Below are 22590 nucleotides of genomic sequence, written 5' to 3'. Positions count from 1 at the left end.
CGAAAATTGATGCCAGAGATGCACAATGGTAATCACTAAGCAGATTAGGTTGTGGTTTGTACAAATGCATCCTCTTAAATAATCGAGTAAGATGCATCCTCAGACTCCTCCCCAATATGTCATCTCTGGGTCGGAAACTTTATGGTAATCTTAAAATCTATTTCTATCCAAATAAGAGCTCTAAAATTGGTGCAAATCAAGCAAATCTACAAATAATTGAAAATAAGATGGTCTCAATAATATGTTATAAGGTGTATTATTTTTTAGATTTGAATTTTTTTTTTTTATATCTATATATGTCAAGGTGAAGAGGATCAATTGCATGATTTTTTTAACATGGAAACAAAATTTTCCGATGAATTTTTGAGGCGGGTGTTATTTCTTTTGCACAAAGTTGACATCCTATGTAAACGTAGACCAATCAATATCTCTAATACGGCCGTGAGACAAGATCCCCATTTTTTTTTATATCTTGGACCAGTTTTCAATGATTTTTATACAAATGTGAAACTTGTTATTTAAAACAAATAAATGGGTAGATTCGTCATTGTATCCTGCATAAATAAAGCACCTGAGCAGTCCTTTTTCCTGAACTCACGTAAGTCTTGCGTGCGGTACCGGAAAATTTATTCCCGGCGAAATTTCGGTCGAGATAGGGGGTTGATTTCAGCGTCTTGCATTTGTTTCAAGACTTACCGTCTCTGTTTTAAGCTCTGCAAGTGAAAAATTTCGGGAACATGTGAAATTTCGGCGTTTATAGGTCTCTCTGCTAGCTCCGGTTCCTGCCTCCATGGCGTTCGACTGAATTCAAGTGTTGTTCATTCCCATGAACCTCAGAAAACGTGAAGCTTTGAAACTCTCATGAGTTCTCGAGCTGACGGAAAATCCGTTGAAGTTTGCAGGATTTCTAATAAATTAGTGATTCCGGCGAAATCTGGAGGTTTTTTGGGCGAAAATCGAAGTTCTGGTGAAATTTTCAGAGTTAATGAAGCTTTTTCCATTGCTTCAATGGAAATTCAGTGAATTCCAAAGAAAAAGCTAACTCTTCAAACCTATCAGCCAAGGCCTATCAATTCGAAGTTGCAGAGATCATTTCAAAGTCGAAGAGACCAATTCCCACTTCACAGAGGACAGAGATCATTTTAAACTCCTATCTGTGCTTTCCCGGCAACGCTATAAATTCCGGTCATTTCCCTTCGCTTCCATTTCTGGCCAAAAATATCAGTCACCTTCATTCTCAAAAGCATTTCTCTGATGCATCAATGGCGACTCTCTATCTCCCTCCTCTTCTGTTTCCTCCATGCCATGGCTCAATCAAGCCTTCAAGAACCAGGTCAAGAGTCTCAAGACCCGACCGGAAATGTAGCCATGGCCTTCAAGCCAAGCATCGCAGTCATAATCGGCGTTTTAGCCATCATGTTTTCCCTAACCTTCCTCCTCCTAATGTACGCCAAGTTTTGCCAGGCCAACAATGGCGTCGAGCTCTTCAATCCGATTGACCAGACCGCTGTTCTCGGTCAAACCAGAGCTCGATTCTCAGGAATCGACAAGACACTGATTGAATCCCTTCCATTTTTCAGGTTTTCTACTCTGAAAGGGGCCAAACAGGGTTTAGAATGCGCCGTTTGTCTCTCTAAATTCGAAGATCCAGAGATTTTGAGGTTTCTACCGAAGTGTAAGCACGCATTTCACATCGATTGTGTCGATCGATGGCTCGAAAGCCATTCGAGCTGTCCATTGTGCAGGCACAAAGTGCAAGCAGAGGACCTTAGGGTCTTCACTTACTCGAATAGCTTGAGATTATCGAGAAACCAGTCGGAATTGACAGATGAGATCTTTGTTCGAAGAGAACCGGAGGCGAACAACTGCGGATCTTCTTCGAGGTTCAGCATTGGAGGAAGTTTCAGGAAAAACAGCATTGGAGGAAGTTCCAAGAAAAAACCGAGACAGATAGAGAAAGAGAAAGAGAAAGAGTCATTGCTTCTTCCTTCAGCTTCATCTGAGCTTGAAAATGGAAATGATTCGAATAATTCGAATTTGCTCAGCAAAATTTCAACTGATTCGGAATCATTTCATAAATTTAAGCATAAGATTATAGTCTCCGATTTCGTATCGAGGCACAGATGGAGCGATGTGAACGCTTCTGATCTTCTCTTTCTCAACTCTGAGCTTTTGGCTTCAGTGTCGAGTAAGCGGTTCGGCTCGGTTCTGGATTTTGGTTCGGTTTCAAGTAGAAGGTTCAAGGCAGATGCCGACTTAGGTTCGGTTCCGAGTACAAGGTTCGGGATGGGCTCAGACAGGGGGTTCAGGACACGAGATTCATCCGATGTTGATGTGGTCCAGCGTGGTGGATCCAACGGCGAGATCTTAAGGATTCGAGAGGAGATGGAGAGGAAGAGGATTTTAGAGATCAAGGCTGAGAGGGTAAGGAGGAGCCTCTCAGGTTCGGGTCTTGCTTTGAATGTGGGCTTAGGTGATGGTAACGAGTCGAGGCTTATTGTGGACTCGGGTAAGAGGTCCATGTCCGAAATTACGAATTTTTCGAGAGTGCAAAATATGAGAGGGGTCAATTTTGGTAATAGTGAATTCGGGGAGGGCAATTTGGGGAATAGGAAGGAGGAGAGGGTGAGGAGGCTATGGATTCCCATAGCGAGGAGGACGGTGCAGTGGCTTGTGGGCAGAGAAAGAAGGCCTCAAATGACCAAACAGGACTCCATTGTGTAGAGAGAGATATTACTATGAAAATAATTCCACAAAAATAATTCCTAAAGTTTTTGTGCTCTAATTTTTGTACAAATGATTATAAATAGTTCCTAAAGTTTTTGTGCTCTAATTTTTGTACAAATGATTATAAATAGTTGAGATAAGGCTCTGATGATGATTCGACGTACCCTCTTGAACTAGTCATACCCATGGTTTAAAAAACGGATCGGTGACTTTGATCGGGCTTTCAAAAAACCGATCCGGATCTGCGAATCGGCGATCCGGATCAAGAATCGGGTGAATCGGTCATAATAAAGCTTAAAAAAATCCCAAAAAATTATTAAAATTAATAATAAATATTGTTTTTTAGGAATTCAATAAGAAATGAGGGTACTCCATTAAGAATTTTCATGTTTTTGAATGAATATACGAATATTGATATGTTCTTTCCCTGCATGAACCGCCATTCAGCATTTAATTTACATCACACAAAAGGATAAACATATAATTATCATGGAATAAGTATATCAACATACATGGATTACAATAAAGCATAAAATTAGTAACATATGATCTAAAAATAAAATGATAGACGACGTTATTGTTCTTCTTGGTCACGTTGGTGCCATTGATTGAATTCGTTTAACAATTCATTGATTCGATCTAAAAACGAATCATCGATATTAGCAGGCGTCTAACTATTCCCAAATCCCTGAGTGTTAGTGTTTTGTTGTGTTCCCAATCTACACTGTTGCTGTTGGGACTCGATATGTGAATAATATGGCTGGGATAGGGTGGCCTCAGAATCATCATTTCTCTCATTTTCTCTTTGAATAATATGGATTAAAAAAAAAAAAAAACAAATTTTCAAAAAAATCGATCATGGATTAAAAAAAAAAATCACAAATTTTCAAAAAATTCTATCATGGATTACAAAAAAAAATTCGATCATGGATTAAAAAAAAAAAATCACAAATTTTCAAAAAATTCTATCATGGTTTACAAAAAAAATTCGATCATGGATTAAAAAAAAAAAATCACAAATTTTCAAAAAATTCTATCATGGTTTACCAAAACAAATTCGATCATGGATTACAAAATAAAACAAACAAAAAAAAACAAAAAATTCAATCGTGGATTACAAAAAAAGAAAAAAACAATTCGATCATGGGTTACAAAAAATTCAATCATGGATTACAAAAAACTCTATCATGGGTTACAAAAAAAGCAAAAAACAAAAATTCGATCATAGATTACAAAAAAAAAACAAACATTTCGATCATGGATTACAAAAAAAAAACAAACATTTCGATCATGTATTACAAAACATTCGATCATGGATTACAAAAAATTCTATCATGGCTTACAAAAAAAAAAAAAAAAACAAAAAATTCGATCATGGATTACAAGAAAAAAAAACAAACATTTCGATCATGGATTACAAAAAATTCGATCATGGATTACAAAAAATTCTATCATGGGTTACAAAAAAAAAAAAAAAAAAAAAATTCGATCATGGATTACAAAAAAAATAAAATAATTCGATCATGGATTACAAAAAAATCGATCAAGTATAACAAAAAAATCTATCAAGTATTACACACAAAAAAAAAAAAAAAAAAAAAAAATCCGTACGGGACTCGCCGATTCCGTACAGTGAATCTGCTATCACTGTACAGAATCGTCCGGTTCTCTCTAGAACCGGTTCTCTCTAGAACCGGATGATTCCCGTTTTTTCGCCGATTCGATCCGTCCATGGCGATTCCCGAGTCGAACCGGGCGAGTCCCGTTCGACTCGGCGTTTTTTTAAACACTGAGTCATACCATTTAGACGATTAAAATTCCTTTTTGGTGAGTTAGTTGTAAATTTTTAGTGAAACTATGAATGCTTACCACTAAGTAATTTATGCAATTTATAAGTGATTACTTGGTGGATCATTGAATTTGATTCTTCTGCTTTCCTCCATTTATGCTTTATGATGGGTTTACAAGGGTATGTCGGGATTTGCTACTGTCTTAGGCCCGAATTAGGTAGACTCGGTGACTAGTTCAAATAACTCGAACGAGTCTGAGTTGGAAAGGGCAAGATTTCGAACAATGGTTTTTGTTATGCACTGGTTTTTTTAATGTGTGCAAATTTTTGTTACAAGTTGAATACATTTTGATTTTCAAATTGCTACTTTTGCATAAATAATTGTTCCTATGAATACGTAAATCAAACCTCCAACCGGTAAAACATTCCAAAGTTCAGTATTATGAGACTCAGACGAGATCATTCGTATTCGGCCGAGTAACTCGACCTCACCTATAAGGCGAAGCGAAGTTTGGGTGAGCTGGTTGTACAAAATGTTGGTAGACTTTACTTATATTAATACATCGAATTTAAGTCATATATGTTTGATGGGCTCCACAGTCAGTAACAACGTCTTAGCGTGGTTGGGTTCGAAATCATTTTTTTAAAGACTCTGGATGTTTTACATGATAGTTCTAAACTGCTTAGGTTACTACAAAAACTTTGGCCTTTTTTCTGAATTTTTATTTCCACTCATGTTTTTGCTTTTAAATTTGAGTATTTGATAATCAAGAACATGGGAAAAATTCACTGCCCCAATGTTTGTGTTTATTACAAAAGTTTTATGATTTGTCTCTTCTAAGTTGAGAATCTTCTCCTCTCTCTTGTGACGAATTTTTTCACAGGGTAATTAACATGGTATTGAAATAGAAATTCTAGAACCTATTCATAATATCCATATAAAAAATTAGGATCCTTATTCATCTTTATATGAAATAGTAATAAATAAATATTCCTAAGTGTATATTTTAAAGCTATTGTTGCTTATTCAATGAGCATCCTCCACTTGTCTGAACTCTAAAAATAAAGGATTCCCATAACCACAAAGCTATGAATATCTCCTTTTTTATTGAAAATATGTTAAGGTTTTTTCTTCTAAACCACTATACAGAATTTTTTATTGCTCTGAAAGTAACAATTAACAATTAAACTAATTGCTATTTACTGAAGATTCCTCCCTCTTCTTTGTCACTCCAAAGGTATTGCGTTTTTTTTAGATTTTTGAGGAGATTGCTTACAAATGGTCTCTCCCACCACCCAATATTCAATATATTGATTATTTCAAGTTTTATTTATTTATTGCAAGAAATTGTTGCAATTATTTTTACATGGGACCCAGTTTTGGTTAGTATGCTCACTCACCAAAATATGTGCATCCTCTTACGCCTCAGAAATCCATCCTGGACATAAAAAAAAAAAAGGAAAAAAAGAAAAAGTTTATATAAGGGTAAGGCCCTAAATAATCAAATTAAAACGCACCTTAAAAATTCATTATAAGAGGTTGTTTCTATACTAAAAACACTTAATACGAACATCTCTATCTCAAGATGTATGGACATGAGAAAAAATAGGTTTTAAGTCTAAGAAGTCGTGCATCGTGTAATGTATTACCTAAACCACCAATTTTCAAGTGGTCATAGATGTGCTTAATCTACACTTTTTTTTAATATTTAAATTTTGTAATTGGGGATGAAATTAAATTTTTAGCCATCACAAAGATTTTTTATTCTTAACAACATATCTAGGCACTATTTGAAAGTGCGCCTTACTTTGATTGTTTAGAGCCTCAGCCTTATACATACCACAACCTAAACAAAGGTCAACTACAATGAAGGTTAAAATGGATAGTGGAAAAAGAGAATATCAATAAATATTATTATTAGTTTTCAAAAAAAAGAAATTCGAGAGTCATTATCACCATTTTGAATCTATAATCCATCCTTAAGTTGAATTTGGATTTTTATATTTTATTTTTAGGAAAAACAGTTGAAAGCATCCATGAAAAGGCACAAGTTCCCCTGGATAATGTGAATTGACTTTTGCAGGGGCATTATAATGAAAATATCCTCTTTGTCACAAGGGTTTGCCTTTAATTTCTAAACCAAAAAAAGGATGATTAGTTTATGATTATAAATGCACGTTTAGATAATTAAAAAGGGCTTTTTTGTTTGAACTGAAAATAAGTTAAGTACTTAAAGAAAAATGTTTCATGTGGGCTGGACCAAATTTCTACAATATGCAGTCCAATGGTAAAACGCATCCATCTTAAAGATGGATGAAATAGGTGGTTCATCTGAAAACAATAGTAAGTAAAAGTTTAAATGTTTTCTTAATATAATTATTATTTCTAATTTTTAATTTTATTTTATTTTTTCATATTCATGATCTCTATGTTAAAAATTCTATAGTTTTTTAAAATTAGGATCAAATTATATTTAAAAAATATATTTATTGTCAAAGCTACATTTCTACAATATGTGGGATGGCCACATAGAAACCGTGTCCATTACTTAATAGTGAGTTTGAGAATCCTAATTACTAAAGCCAGAAGATTTAATCCTCCTACGGGAGTATACTATCTTTTTATACAGGTAAAAGTCAATCTAGGAGTGATTTTAGGACAGTAAATGTTGGAGAATGTAACTTCTTCATTCTGCAGAAAAATCTCAATTAATTTTCTTTCCAAATTGTCTTTATGCACTTAAAGAAACTAATGCCACATGATTGAATGCGGACCTTCTAATCGCAAGAGGGTGAGATCTAAGGGGTAGAAAAATTCAAAATTGAAAATTCTCTTTTGAAAATGACAACCTAGTGATCATTAGGTTCGTCCTCAAAATTTAGGATTGAAAAACAAAATCTCCCAAGTAGGTCACTCATTTTGAAAAACGAAATTTAGGATAGTGATTGAAAAGACGATGAAACTTATCTTTAGAGATGGGCGTGTGTACCATGGCCCCTTGGGAGCAAATAGTTTATTTGCTCCATCCGGTGCAAATTGTACTCGGAAAAAGTTTTTTGATTTGAAAATTGAGGATCTATTTAAATATCATCAAATTATTCGTTTTAGAAAGATAAATTTGATTTTGAGCCCTTTAACACTTAGATCTTGCTATCCAAAATTAAAAGGTATTCGTTTAATTAGGGATTTATTTTTTCAAGATATAGAGTGTTTATTTGAATATTCATTTTTTATTTTTTGGGTTGCAATGCCAAAACTGAAAATGATAAGAGACAGAAGAGTCATTGGAATTAATAGAAATGCAAAGAGCATGAGAGGATATGTCCTATTTCCTAGTAATCACATAACAACTTTTCATCATCATCCACAACATTTATGTTGGTGTCTCTCCCTCTCCCTTCATTACTTTTTCAAGAAATATGGTCTCTTGGGAATGTGTTGTTTTTGGAGTAAGTTAGTGAGTACTTTTTTTGGAAGTAAGTTTCCTTTTTGGAAGACGAATTTTTTTGGGAAATATGGTGGTGATTTTTTTGATCCCAACTGGGTAATTTGCCTTTATCAATAAAAATTTATAATATTTGTAAAAACAAATAAATTTGGTAACTACAATTATTCTATTGACTAACCTCCAACTTCAAAAGAAATTTTTTCGAGCTTTGTGACATACTCAAACTATCAAATTTTACATCGAATAGTTGTAATTAATTATGATCACTTTGTATTAAAAATAAAGAATTGTATATAATGAGACAATTTACTTTTGCTACATCCGATGTAAAATTTGATAGTTTGGATGTGTCACAAACTTTGAAAAAATTTCTTTTGAACTTTGAGTTTGGTTGATGAAATAAATGCAGCCACTCAATTTCACATCCAATGGTCAAGATTAATGGTGACCACCATGTACCAAAGGTAAATTATCTCATTATATACAACCCTTAAATATATGGACATAATTTCTATGCAGCCAGCCCTCATATTGTAGAAATACAGGTTTGGAAATAAATATATTTTTTAAGAGATTGTATGCAATGAGACTATTTACCTTTGATGCAGGGTGGTCACAATTCCTTACAACCATTTGACGTGAAATTTGATATGTTGGATGCGTTCCAAAGTTCAAAAAACATTCTTTTGAAGTTTGATTTGGTCAATGAAATAGTTACAACCACCCAATTTTACGTCCAATGGTCAGGATTAATGCGATCACTTTGTACTAAAGGTAAATAGTCTCATTCTATGCTTTTTCATTTTTTAAATATAATTGGATCCTAATATTTAGAAAATATATAATCTTTACTATGGAGATCATGAATGGATTTTTTTTTTTTTGAAAACTAAAAATTATATTTATATTAAAAAACTTTTGGACTGTTAGTTACAATTGTTTTTAGGTGGACCACCTATTTGCATCCATCTTTAAGATGAATGCTTTATACTTTTGGACATCATATTGTAGAAATGCGGTTCAACCCGTATGAAACAATCTTCCTAAATATATCTTAATATATTTTTATAAATAAAAAAATATAGGATCTATACCTGGAACCGACCTTCCAAATCCAATTTTTGAACCCATACCCATACACGGACCCAGACCTAGACCCGACCCATACCCGGGTTCAATTATTATAATATTTTCGATTAGCGATTAAATTAATCATGACTACTTCCAAAGGACACTTCCAGTTGATATACAGGGCAACATCATACACGCGGTGCGGATAGAGAAGTCATACCCGTATCAGGTTCGAAATAGAGCTTACGTCTCCAAATTGAAAATGAAGATTGTATTTAGCATGTGTTAATGTCCTAGTCAACCAAAATATATATATATATATATATATATATTTGGCGGAAAAAGTCAACAAAATTGATTATCAATGTGACATGAAACCAAGTGAAGAGAACAATTCATCGTGGCTCATAATAATTTTGAGAGAGAGCTTCTGGCCTAATAAGGCTTTTAAGAGACAGAGAGAGAGGCTGGTAAGATATTTCGGAGAGATGAGTAATTAAGAAGTCTAGCAAAGGGCCTAGAAATACCCAGGGCAGGCCTTCAAAATCTGGTCAGAGTGCTGGGCCGGTCCTGGGCCAAAGGCCATGCTTAGCTTGGCAAGGTTTTTTTAATTTTTATTTGTTTTAAATTCTATTAGGCCCGGCCCCTGTCAAACTCGGCTAGGGCTAGACTAGGCCACCTAGCCAATTGCAAAGGTTGGGCCTGGGCTAAGGAGCCAATGGCCCATTACTAGCCGGGCCTAAATTAAGAAAACAAGGAGGCTTTCTGCCCTTCCCTTTTCTTTATTTTTTTTTTTTTTCAAGTAGTGTAATTTGAATTTTTATATTTTCATTATTATTAGCTTTTTTTAGGTCTGTCATTAGGTTCAAGAGGTTGCATCCCAAAATTTGTAATCTTAAAAATTCCCTAAGCTCATATATTACCCGATAGATCAAATAAACAGTGTGCTCCCGCAGGAGCAATAAACATTTCAGTCGTGCAATTTGGGTCCTAGACCGAGTGAACACGCATTGCGTGATCATTGCAAACTTTGACGTCAGGAAAAGCCTTTCTTTTTCACTTTCAGTTTCTACAATCTTTGGAAGATAAATAAAGGGAACAAAACACAACATGCTTTTTTATATGAGAATAAAAAAAAAATGTCTTCTTCTTTGTAATATTTTAGTTAGCTGACATCATTCAGTTATGCCGTTTCCACCTCATTATGCATGCACAGAACTGTTGCCTTCTTCAAATATAGAAAGGAAAGGTCATGCAATCTAACCTAGCCAATAAGGGCTCTGGTCCAGTTAATGGTTGATCCAGTTAATGTTGCATTTTTACTTTTAAAGAAGTATTGAAAATTATTTCCAAATAATATCTTTTATATCAGTCTTTGGGGAAAAAAATTAAAAAAATACAAAATACAGATTTGAAAAGTGAGTTGTATATTATTATAGAGAAAGAACTTGCGGTGTTGGGGGAGTGAGGTTGTAAATGATGCTTCAATAGTGGAATATATTCTTATATTGTATTTTAGGAATCAAGGGGGTAGTTTGCATGTGATCGTTCATGTGCGAGGGCGAAAGTGCGCTTGGGGAGTTTGTATGTAATCGTGCACGTGCGAGGGTATAAGAGCACTTGGGGCCATTTGGATACTTGGAAATATATTGTCTTTGAAATATATTACAGGCGTAATACATTACTGGATAATACATTACCTGCAAATGGATTGTCATTGTTTGGGTAGTATTTAGATACAATTTGGAAAATGCATTGCTACTGTTTCGCTATATCTGGAAGAAATATGAAAATTACATTACCATCCAAATATGAAAAATGTGGCTATATTAGACTTTGGTTTCAACATGATAAGTCATTGGAATAATATGATTGAAATAACATGATTTTATTGTGATAAGCCTTATTTTTATTTATTTTTTTATAGAAGTCTTTCAAATGTCTCTCTATATATAATTTCAAATAAACAATAAATTTATGATACCAAAATCAAAACCTTTACGGTAGAAGTTAAAAAATGGGAAGAAGTTTGATTAGTAAACTAGAAGGTTTGATAATTGCAGTAGAAAATTTTGAAGCATTGGAGGAGACTAAAGAGGTATCTTCTTATTTCATTGAGCTTTTAGTAATATCTTATGAGGATTATGTTGTGTGAAATTTTTTATTATAATTGTATTGTGTAATTTCTCATTGATTACCAATTATTATTTTTATTATTTTTATTTTTATATGAGAGCTGATGGCCGGTACAACCCAAATTGGCGATAGAGGGATGTAGAAAATTTTTATTATGACTGTTCAAATCAATTTAGATTTTCCCTTACTTTCACTTACCCATTATTAAAAATTTTTATTTTTATATGAGAATCAGATGAAGATGAAGGCTATAACCCAAATTGGGAATAAAAGGATGTATTTCACTAGAAAATTGTCCTCGTACACCTGTTCAAATCAATTTCGATTCTCTTTTTCATATCCCCTACCTTTACTTTCTACTTACCTTAATAATTATACAATACAGTCTATACTTGAGAGAGGGAAATGTATTTTTAAGCGGGGATACAGCAGAGAGATGCACGTGAAAGATTTCCAAAGATTACCCATCAACCTCATAATAGATTTCTCACCCCTCACCACACCTAATGAATTTCTTGATTTTTGGGGAAATGTAGTGTAATCTCTGGTAATCTTTTTTCATTTCTTTAATATTAAAGTGTATCCAAACAATGTAAATATCATATTTTTTGTAAGCTATTATCATGTAATAGGTTTTCATGTACCCAAATGGCCCCTTGACGTACATTTTTAATGATGCAAGAGGCACTTTTAACATGTGCAAGGGTTAGGCTCGTGGATCTAGGGGTTGCAATGGACTGGGACCTGACAGGTAGACCTGACCCGTGTTTGGGTATGGGTCCAAAAATTGGACCCCAACAGGCGGGTTTGGGTACAAGTCTTGAACCCGAGCCGAATAGACCTGACCTAAACTCGAACCGTATAGTGTTGATACTTAAATAATTTTTAATAGATGATATTTAAATAAGGGTGTGGTTTCTATAAGGTTGCAACCTTAAACAATCCAAATAAGGTGCACCTCCAAATTTAATCATAACATGTAATTTTGGTATAACAAATTCTTAGGAATATCTCAAAATCGATTTTCATATCTAATTATAAAATTTTAAACTCCAAAAATAGTTAAAATCAAGTAGATCTATAAACAAATGAAAATCTTGAAAATGGACGGTCCTGACAATGTGTTGCAAGATGCTCTACTTTTGGAACTTAAAATCTTGTTTCTTTCATATTCCTACATCTCGATGTTGAGATGATCAATTAGAAGGTTTTTCAACATTAAAACAACCTTTTACGATAGTTTTTTGAGGTGCATATATAATTCTACATTTTAAGGTTGCAACTTTATATATACTTTTTCTTTTAAATAATGTCAAGAAATGTAGTTTTAATGCTGAAAATCTTTATGATAGCCTTAAATATATTTTTATATTTAATTATAAAATTTAAAGTTTAAAAAATAGCATAGAACCAGCAGATCTATGAAAACTTGAAAATTGATGGTCCAAAAATGCATTACAAGATACACTATTTCCAAAACTTGAAATTAATTTTTTTCTCATGTCCATGCATCTTGATGTCGAGATGATCAATTTGAGGATATTTGAGCATCAAAACAATCTCTTATAGTAAAATTTTTGAGGTGGGCTCTAATTTGATTGTTTAGAGCCTTGGCTCTATATAAACTTTTTCCTCATAAAGAGAGATGGGTTAATGAGGAATGCTTCCACACACTCTCCTTTTCTGTTTGGTAGAAATGTCCCTAACCAGAGTCCTTGATCGATGTTGCACCGTGGATTAATGAGGATCATGACTTTGCATGAGTCAATATCTGACGGGTGAGGTTTTGTATAAGGCGCACCTTATACTATAGAAGTCATGTGTACCTATAAATTTTGGGAAAAGTTTATATAAGGTTGCAATTTTAAAATGTAGAATCTCAAATGCATCTCAAAAATCCATCGAAAACGTTGTTTTAATGTTGAAAAAACCCTCTAATTGATCATCTCGACATCAAGATGTATGAATATATAAAAAAAAAGTTTTTGAGTCTCGAAAATAGTACATCTTGCAACACATTATCTAAACTGTCCATTTTCAAGATTTTCATATATTTATAGATCTACTTTATTTTAACTATTTTTAAAATTTAATTTTTTTTAATTAGGTATGAAAATAGAATTTAAGATAATACTAAGTACTTTTTACAACAAAATTACATGTAATAATAAAGTTTTAAGGTGCGCCTTAATTGGATTGTTTAAAGTTGCAACCTTATAGAAACCGCACCCATAAATTTTACCTGAAGATGTAGTTCCATTATTAAAAACTTTATGACGGCTTGAAATATATGTCTAATTTTAATTATAAAATTTAAAATTTTAAAAGCAGTACGAATCGAGCAGATCTATTAGTATTTGAAACTCTTGAGAAATAGATAGTCTAGAAAACTTGTTACCAAGCACTATTTTAGGACTAGAAACACTTTTTTTCTTTATAACTATAGATCTCGAGGCCGAGATGATGAATTGGAAGGTTCTCCTACTTTGGAGCACTTTTTTGTATTGAATTTTTGAGGTGCATCTTACTTCTGTTATATAAGGTTGCAACCTTAGACAAATTCTGCCATTTACTTACACAATATAATTTCCCTTTCCTTAAACAAAAACCAAGTGGATGGACAAACTGCAACAATAACCTTACTCCTCAAGCTATCTCGATTACCCATTATTGCGGTGAACCTCCACTGCAACAAATCTTATACCTCAAAACCAGCTTGCGAATCACAAATTGATTCTAAAAAATCCAACACCAAAGAATTGATTAAAAACAAATCTTATTCTTCTATCATGAATAAGAAAAGTCATATGGATTACTAACAAGCCATGGTGGGAAAGTGGTACCCTTGAATCATTTTGGAGAGTCTCACTTTCTCTCCTACTTAATAATGATTAGAGGGTTATGGTTCTTAAAAAATTAATGTGCTTATTATATAAAATTACCCTTGCGGAATTTACGATATATAGTATAGGGGACTTGGAGTTATGGGAAGATTTAATTTAAATGGCATTTTGCCTGACTAAAGTGGCTACTTCCCAGTACAGCCACACACGTCTCTATATTTAAATTTTAGGGAAGTTTATTTAAAAATTTGCTTTATGATTTGGAATTTAAAAATATGCTTAATATTGTATATTTTATGTTCATGTACCTTTTTTTTTAAGAACATGTTTAGTATTTTAATTTTATCATTTTAGATGTACATTATATGGGGATCAAATTCTATATCCATACTTCATCTCATTATGCATCAATAAAAAGTATAAAAAAATAAGTAAATAAAAGTAAAATTATAAAAATTATTTGTCAAAATTTTAGAGCTATTTTGATTATTTAATTTATTTAAAATATTGTTTTTATATTTCTCTAGGTGAAAAATGGTGGTACTTACGGACACCAAAATTTTGAACTGGATAGTATGTATGAAAAAAATACTAAAATTAAATATGATACATGCTCTAAAAACGTGGGACCTGTTATAAAATATAAAGTTTTGATAATAAATTTTAAAATTTATAAAGTAAATAGATATTACGATAATTTCTCAAATTCTTATATCTAAAAGATTATATTTTATTTATAGAATATAATTTTCAATTCCTTAACAAAACCAAGTGGATGTACAAGCGTAGCATGAGCCTGAAATATATGTAGCTCTGCTTTTGAACTAAATCTCCAAAATTTAATTTCCAAAAATTGGGTTTTTCTCTATTACTGAAATTCAATAACTCTTCTAGCAGTTTGACCATTTCAAACTAATTAAAATTGTAGTTGAATTAATAATAATACAAAAAATAATCATAATGCTATTTACTGTTAGAGTTTTTTTTTTTTTGGTGATTTTTGGGACTGAAATGGCTCAAGAAGGGCCCTTCTGAATTGCGTGTTTCAAACTTGAATCGCAATTTTTTTTGTGAATGAAATGTAATTTATTGCATGAATTGCCATAAAACATACTTAAAAAATATAGCCTAAGAAAATCTTTAACTATGAATGCCAATTTTTGGGAGTTTGACTACTTTGCGTTGGTTTGAATTCATTGTTTAAATCAGATTTCAATTTTTTATCTTGATGGTTTTGAATAATTCAATTCTTTTTGAAATTATTTTTTGAATCAGTTTTATTGTTCAACATGAAACACTGATTCAAAGATATTGAGATTTTTTTGAGCCAAAGAACCCAAATCAGCAGTTCGATGATCGCGTCAGCAACCGATTTCATCTTTTTAAACAGTCTTGGATCAATTAGTCCTCTTAATTATCCAAAGCTCAGACGGAGAAGATTAGGGTAATATCAAAACAAAGCAAGAGAATCCGAAATAGACATGTAATCTCTCAGTAATGTCCAATCATTGATCAAGGTTCTGATAAATAAGAACAAAATGGATGTGGTTTGGTGTTTTATCCGACACTAAATAAATGGGGCCTCTTTCAAAACTCGATGGATTTTGGGCCTAAAGTTTTCAAGTCCACAATCTCAAGTATTGCTATTATTGATCTGAAAAAGAATTAATTTTTGAACCCAAGAGCAGATACTTCTTGTGGAAAGAATGTGATGCCCAGGAACCAAATCCGAAATTAGTCCGATGGAGTAGATAATCTCACTCTTTGAATAAGAAAAAAGGATCTCTCCCTAAACCATGCTTATATTTTTATTGCACAAGCTTTCTCTATTTATACATCTAAAACTGGGTTCCCTAGATAAAAATATTAGAACTTTGAATTCTTAGTTCATTCAACTACTAGTCCTTTTCAGGACCAAATTTTGCTTTTGGACCATTCATCATCGTTCATTTATTTTGTTTTTCTCATATGATGAGATTTGCACCTCTTTTTTGAGCTACGCAATCATGAATCTGAAACCAAAATGCATCAAGAGTGACTTAAAATGTGTTTCAGAAAGTATAATCTATGGAAACTTCAGTTCTCCACTTGCTCCTAACCAAGTGGTTTGATCTGGTCCACTTTTGTATTGGGTTATGGATGCTGCTACAAATATAAACACACTGTTTTTAAAAGTTTTTTGAATGGACTTTAAGCAAACACAAGAAGTAATTCAGTATAAGCAAGACAGAGGAAAAAGATAGAAAGTTACCTCACATGAACTACTTCAATGTTTTCTATCATACTGTCTCCTGCTGCCTACTTGCTTTCCTTTCTCTCTCACTTTTTATTTTATTTTTATTTTTTTGTGGGTTCTCACTACCTTCCTACACTTGCTGTCTTTAAATAGACATTACAATATATATATATATATAAACTACTCATACACAACACCTACTCTGCAATGGTTCATGACTTCTGATTATCAAGAAGACACTTGCTCTCTAGTTTCTTCCTCCATTGAAAAGAGGACTTCGTCCTTGAGAGCACGTGCTTCCGGCTCAGTGACAAGAGTTGAGGGCTCCGTGCAAACAATGAATTCAGGCTTGCAATCAGTAATGGTTACATTATAAGATCCACTGGCTCCAATTTCATTACTGAATCCATCAGTAGGGAAATGCTCCATAACCCGCAGTAAGACAACATGTGAGAGAACTGTGAGCACCACAAGTGACCAGATGCACCACTCCACCCAACCATGTGCTCCTAAGTGGGGTAATACGATATGGGCTGCAGACATGAAAGCCACCAGTAGCATTGCCACCGATGCCCATAGCATATGTCTCGTGTGAATTGCTAACTTCTTGAGTGACCCTGGGAGGAGCGGTATGATAGTAATATCATTGATGAGAATGCTGATTGATAGCATCAATGCCAAGGCATTGGCCACTGCGAACACCTTGAATGCTGCCGTGTGGGCCTTGACTGCAACACTTGCGTCTTGTCCATCACTGTTGACCCCGCCGGGGGGGCTGAGACCTGCAGTGAAGGCTGATGTGGCTATCAAAGCAGCCACCACCGAAATGGAACCCCTGAAGCTCTTCAAGGCATCAATCCAGAACTCTTGCTCTTCATAAATTTTCGAACCCTCCCCTTTCTGTTTCTTTTGGCGTTGCCCTCTACTCTGAGATTGCCTTTGGGGCCTACTTGGCAGCAGCACAGGAATCTCCTGTAGTCGTGGCTGCATAGTTGGCAGTTGGCTTTGCTCAATTATTTTAGATGAGAGAAACTCTGCTATTAGGATACTAGACAACGACAAAATCTTCATCCGGATACGAAATCAAGTTAAGTTTGTTACAACGTGATCGTGATGACATGCTCAGTGTGATTCAATGAAGAATTCAAGAAGAAACATCAATGAACAAGCATACAATCTATCAAAATTTTTCAAGATTCATCTAAGATTCAAGTCTCATGATCATGACTCAAAAGCATGATTCATGGCTCGAAGTTGGTATCAAAATGATTGCCATGCCGAGCCCTACAAGAAAACAATAATCTTTCGATCAAACGGGCATCAGAACATCCCTAGGTCAGCCATGGAAGATCATACAAGTTCTCGATTAGAAGTAGGAACTGTTCTGAAATTCTACACATTGTTAGGCAGGTGCAAAACAGTCCTTTTGTACCTATTTTTAGAATTTCTTTAAATTCAATTAAATTGTAATTATTTTCAATTCTAACTAGGTTTTTGGTGTACACCAACGTTTTAACCCAATTATATATAAATAGGCAATGCCTCATTGTACATAGAACAAATTCATTCTTCTTGGATCAATCAATAAAATTCTGATTTTTGCTTGAGCTTGTGGGTATGTCTCGGAGAGAGAGAGAGGAGAGATAAAAAAAGAGCCAATACCCTTCGTGTAGGTAACTTTCTCTCTCCTCCCATTTTTTCATCTCTATCTCTTTTTCTCTCATCATCTCTTCTTTCTTTGTCCTCCTCTCTTCTCGTTTTTATCTCTCTCTTTCCTTGTCTCTTCTCATCTGTCTCCCTCCTCTCTCTCCTCTTTTGTCAGTCGGTGAAACCTAGTGTCGATTGATTTTCTCTCTCTTTTGTCACAACCGATGAAGCCTAACGCTGATTGGTTCTCTCTCTTCTATCACAACCGTTGAAGCCTAGCACTGGTTGGTTCTCTCTCTTTTGTCACAACCGACGAAGCCTAGCGCCAGTTGGTTCTCTCTCTTCTATCATAACCGATGAAGCCTTGTGCCAGTTGGTTCACTCTCTTCTTTCACAACCGGTGAAGCCTAGCGCCAGTTAGTTCTCTCTCTTATCACAACTGGCAAAGCCTATCACCGAGTGGTTTTCTCTCTCTTCTGTCAAGACTAATGAAGCCTAGAATTGGTTGGTTCTCTCTCTCTTCTATCACAACCTACAAAGCCTAGCTTCGGTTGGTTTTCTCTTTCTTCTCTATCAAACGGTGAAACCTAGCGCCAGTTGGTTTTATCTCTCCCCTTCTATCAATCGGCGAAGCCCATTATCGGTTGATTTTCTCTCTCCTCTTGTGTCAATTGGCGAAGCTTAGCACCAACTAGATTTTTCATCCCTCTTTTGTCATAGTCGGTGAAGCTTAGCATCAACTGTGTCTCCTCTCTCTTCTCCTCTATACAACACAGTCGGCGAAGCCTAGAGCCGACTACGTTTTCTCCCTTTTCCTTTTTAACACAGTCGGCAATACTTAGTGCGGACTGCATCTTTTTTCCTTATCCCTTTCATTCTCTCGTCTTTCATGCTCCTCTTCCTTTCTTCTCCCTCCTTCTTTATGTTCCCTTCTCTTTTTATTGTTTCTTCATAATCTTCAGTCTACTATTCGACTAAGAGGGATTGAGGCTAGCCTCTCATGGTAGTCCGGTCATCTAGTTGTAATGTTGTTGTGCCAGAATTACTTGGCCCGCTTTATTGCCATTGCAGACTAACCTTTGTGCCTAGCTAGTCGGTATTGGTAATGACGTTTATTAGTAATCCTATGAGCATGTCTTAATTACCGAGCCCATTTTGCTACCACATCAGACCAATTATTCACTAGCTTGTCATCGCTCTAATCCTCTCGCTCAGTAGAATTCTTCTCTCCCCCGTATTTCTTCTCTTATTTTTCTTTTTGAATGCTCATGGTTGTGTACGTTTATCAAAGAGGAAAAATGGTGAGGTCTGACCCAGCTGTCTTATAACCTTTGTCATATGTGTGTGATTGTGATTGTAGAAAACAAGAAGAATACAAGCCAAGGGAGACGAGTCCGAACCAATTTTATTATTGGGGGGCTTTTTTCGTGATCTAAGAGGGCGGCCACGTGAGTCAGCCTGAGTAAGTCTCGAACCCACCTTAAATTCCTTTATCATCGGTTGGTAACACCTGCCCCCGTTTTTTAACAAGGTTCCCAAGAGAGCAATCTAAAAAACATCCCAAGTCTTCCCTCCAAACCCGAAACGCGTGCCGCCCGATCATCCAGACCTAACCAATGTCGCCCATACATTTTTGCCAGAAGTTTTATTTTTACGTTTTCCAGCAAAATACACGTAATAAAAAAAAAGAGTTTTTTTTAGGTGGGCGACACCATCCATGTCACCCAAACCTAGGCGACACCAGCCGTATCGCCCAAACCGGGGCGGTACGGCCAGTGTTGCGCAAAACGTTTCCCTGAAACTTTCACCACCCAATTTTTGAAGACTTCCAAGGTTCAAACATGGTTTGTCAAGGTTTTTTATGATCATTTTCAAACATTTTTATTAACTTTTAAAATAAAACGCTCCTTGGTGGCATGAGTCTGTCAACCAATTTTCAAAAAAATAAAAATTTCAAAAAAAACTTCAACAAAAAAAAAGAATAATTCGCTCCTTGGTGGCACAAGCCTAGACTGCCAACCAATTTTAAAAATAAAATAAAAATCGAGGGCATGAGCCTGAACTGCCAACCAATTTTTCAGAAAATTTCAAAAACAATTAAAAAACATAAAAACGTTCAATGGTGGCATGAGCCTAAAGCGCCAACCAAGTTTCCAAAATTTCAAAAAAAATAAATAAAAAAGAGAGAACACTCCTCGGTGACATGAGCCTAAACTGCCAACTAAAGTCCGACCCAAAGCACAACCACCCTGTTTCAATAGAAAAACGTCAAGCTCGTGTAATGTTAAAGATTTGAGACAGGAAAACAATCAAACTTGTGCGACGTTAAATAGCCGAGATAGGAAAAATGTCAAACTCATACGACGACAAAGAGTTAAGACAGGAAAAACGTCAAACTCGTGCGATGTTAAAGAGCTGAGATAGAAAAAACTTCAAACTCGTGCAATGTTAAAGAGTCGAGACAGGAAATGTTTCAGTTCCAATGTTTAAAAGGCAGCCATTCGGACTTGGGACTCGCCTGTGTCAAACTTGTGAAGGAGCAAGGCTATTTTTTAATAGAAAAGACTTGGAATTGGCTGAGTCTCACAACTTTTTCATAACTTTTTCTCTTTTTCTCATTAAACACAACTTGTCTAACTTAGACTAGCCCAAATGCAACAGTAGGACTTGGGATGGGACCCTAGAGAGTACCCTGACCTTTTTTTTTTTTTCTTCACTTTGGGTTTGCAAGAATAGAATGCAATGTTGTTAATGTTAACTGCCAACTACTCAAGCCTAAGCCCAATTCTTCGCATCCCACTTTGGATATAAGCAAATAAGTAGACGAGATAGACAAACTTTGGTGATGGACTGTCTTGGTCAGCAATTTGACAAAGAAGCAGACACAAGAGAGATTTGTTTCTATGAAATGGAGTGCTTGCTACCTTTGTGTCATGGCCGGGACTGCAAGGACAAGAACAGCGCCGTTTTAAGCTTCTCTTCAAAATAAATCACTTCAAAGTTGAAACAGAGAAACAAGTTGTTAAAAGAAAATCCCCACCCCACCTCAATCTAGGTTTTGAAACATTGCATGACAGGGTCATTTACTGGAAAACCCCCCACCCCCAATCTGGGTTTTGAAACATTGCATGTCAGGGTGATTTACTAGAAAATGAGTCAAATCCATTGATTATTTTGCGCAATGTATTATGTAATAAATATGTACTAAAAGGTCTTCGAAAACTCGGGTGACTCCACATGGACTCACATGAGTTACTAGGACTCAGCAAGGTGCCAAGTCCGAGTAGGACCATGCCAAACTCCGCCTAATCCTATATTTTAGCAAAATAATTTATACAGACTTGTCCGAGTCATCGAAAGACTCGGCTGAGTTTGCACGCCGACTCGGACTGCTTCCTAGCCTTGGTACTATGTGACTATGCAAGAGTACTTACCTCAGGCCTTCTGTGACGTTCTACGAAATTCACAACAGTGTTCCCATTGTTATCTGGTAGGTTAATGAGATCGAGAAGGTCTTCAGTGCCCGGGGCCTTGAGAAGGCATATCAATGTGTCGAAGTGATTATATTTAGCACATAGAAGAAGAATTGTTTCATCCCTCTGTCAAACTTTTAGCAGATGTGGGAGAATGTCGCATTATGCATGTTAACATACTGCGGTCCCCACTCATGGCTGCATAGTGGACAGGGGTCCTTCCATCTTTGTCCCTGAGGAAGAAAAGCTTGTCGGGATCGGCCTCGAGAAGCACATCGAACACTTCGAAGCTCATGTTCGCTGCGACCAGATGCATGGGAGGGAGACCTCGGTGGTTCATAGAGTGAGCCAAGTCCGGCCGAAGCTTGAGGATTTCGCTTGTGAGGGTCGCATGCCCAAATCTCGCAACTGTGTGCAAGGGAGTGTCGCCGGAGCAGGGCATAACTTCACGCAAGATGAACCTATCTTCATTGATTAGTTCTCGGAAAGCAGGCAAATTACCAGTTTCGCAGGCCTCGTATAGCCTCAGGTTCATTGCTCAAAGGAACTGCACGCATTAAATCTCTCTCCTTCCTGTTCGCGTGCGGCATCAACATAAAATTTGAAATCTGGCTCAAACAGGTAAACCTCTCTCTCTCTCTCTCTCTCCCTCTCTCTCTCCTTGTGTGCGGAAGGTCTCTCTCTGCTTGTGTGGAAAAGGGTCGCGGACAGGAAAAGGTCACGGGCTGCACTTGGAATGCAACATGATATAGCCAACATTCAAATAGTATTTATTTATTTTTATTCAATGCAAATAGTATGTTTCATGTTACCTCAACTGTATGTTTTCGAACCAGAGCTTTGGTCATGTCCATTGATATCGTTCAAAGGAGAGGTGGCAATTGGTTGGGTCATGTGCGGGTTGACTTAGGCTAGGACCCGATTAGATTCGGTTACGGGTCAGGTCTAGGTCTAAGATCTAATGAAATTTTTTATGAAAAATATTCAAAAAGTTGTTTTGAATATATATATATATATATATATATATATATAAATAAATAAAAGGCAAAAATATGCAACCATCCAATTTTTTTTTAGAGAGTGGAGAAAAGTCAATTGCCATGGATGTAGTATGTCCATTATGGTACCACCATAAACTTTGTAGGCCATGGTGGTCGATTTATCACGTTAAACTGTAATGGACCTATTACGTTCGTTAATAGGGCAAAAATGCTACTTA

At 35.4% G+C, this 22590-nt stretch overlaps 2 protein-coding genes across 2 annotated transcripts; one reads left to right on the top strand and one right to left on the bottom strand.

Annotated features, from left to right (window-relative positions):
* The first annotated feature begins 262 nt into the window (after window positions 1-262).
* LOC18443341 (RING/U-box superfamily protein) lies at window positions 263-2833 on the top strand. The gene has a single exon (XM_006853534.4). It carries the CDS (start codon window positions 1255-1257, stop codon window positions 2722-2724), a length of 1470 nt encoding a protein of 489 aa, XP_006853596.1. The 5' UTR covers window positions 263-1254; the 3' UTR covers window positions 2725-2833.
* A 13393-nt stretch (window positions 2834-16226) lies between these two features.
* On the bottom strand, window positions 16227-21906 carry LOC18443340 (uncharacterized). Its single transcript, XM_088867802.1, has 3 exons — window positions 21552-21906; window positions 21333-21502; window positions 16227-17235 (listed from the first exon to the last, which is right to left on the bottom strand). Exons 1-3 carry the CDS (start codon window positions 21904-21906, stop codon window positions 16480-16482), a joined length of 1281 nt encoding a protein of 426 aa, XP_088723928.1. The 3' UTR covers window positions 16227-16479.
* Window positions 21907-22590: the final 684 nt, after the last annotated feature.

Source organism: Amborella trichopoda, chromosome 5 (genome assembly GCF_054954075.1).
Source record: "Amborella trichopoda isolate Santa Cruz 75 chromosome 5, AtrichopodaSantaCruz75HAP2 v2.0, whole genome shotgun sequence".
Lineage (NCBI taxonomy): Eukaryota > Viridiplantae > Streptophyta > Magnoliopsida > Amborellales > Amborellaceae > Amborella > Amborella trichopoda.
Note: the sequence above shows the minus strand (reverse complement) of the source record. Positions and strands in the feature narration are given on the sequence as shown.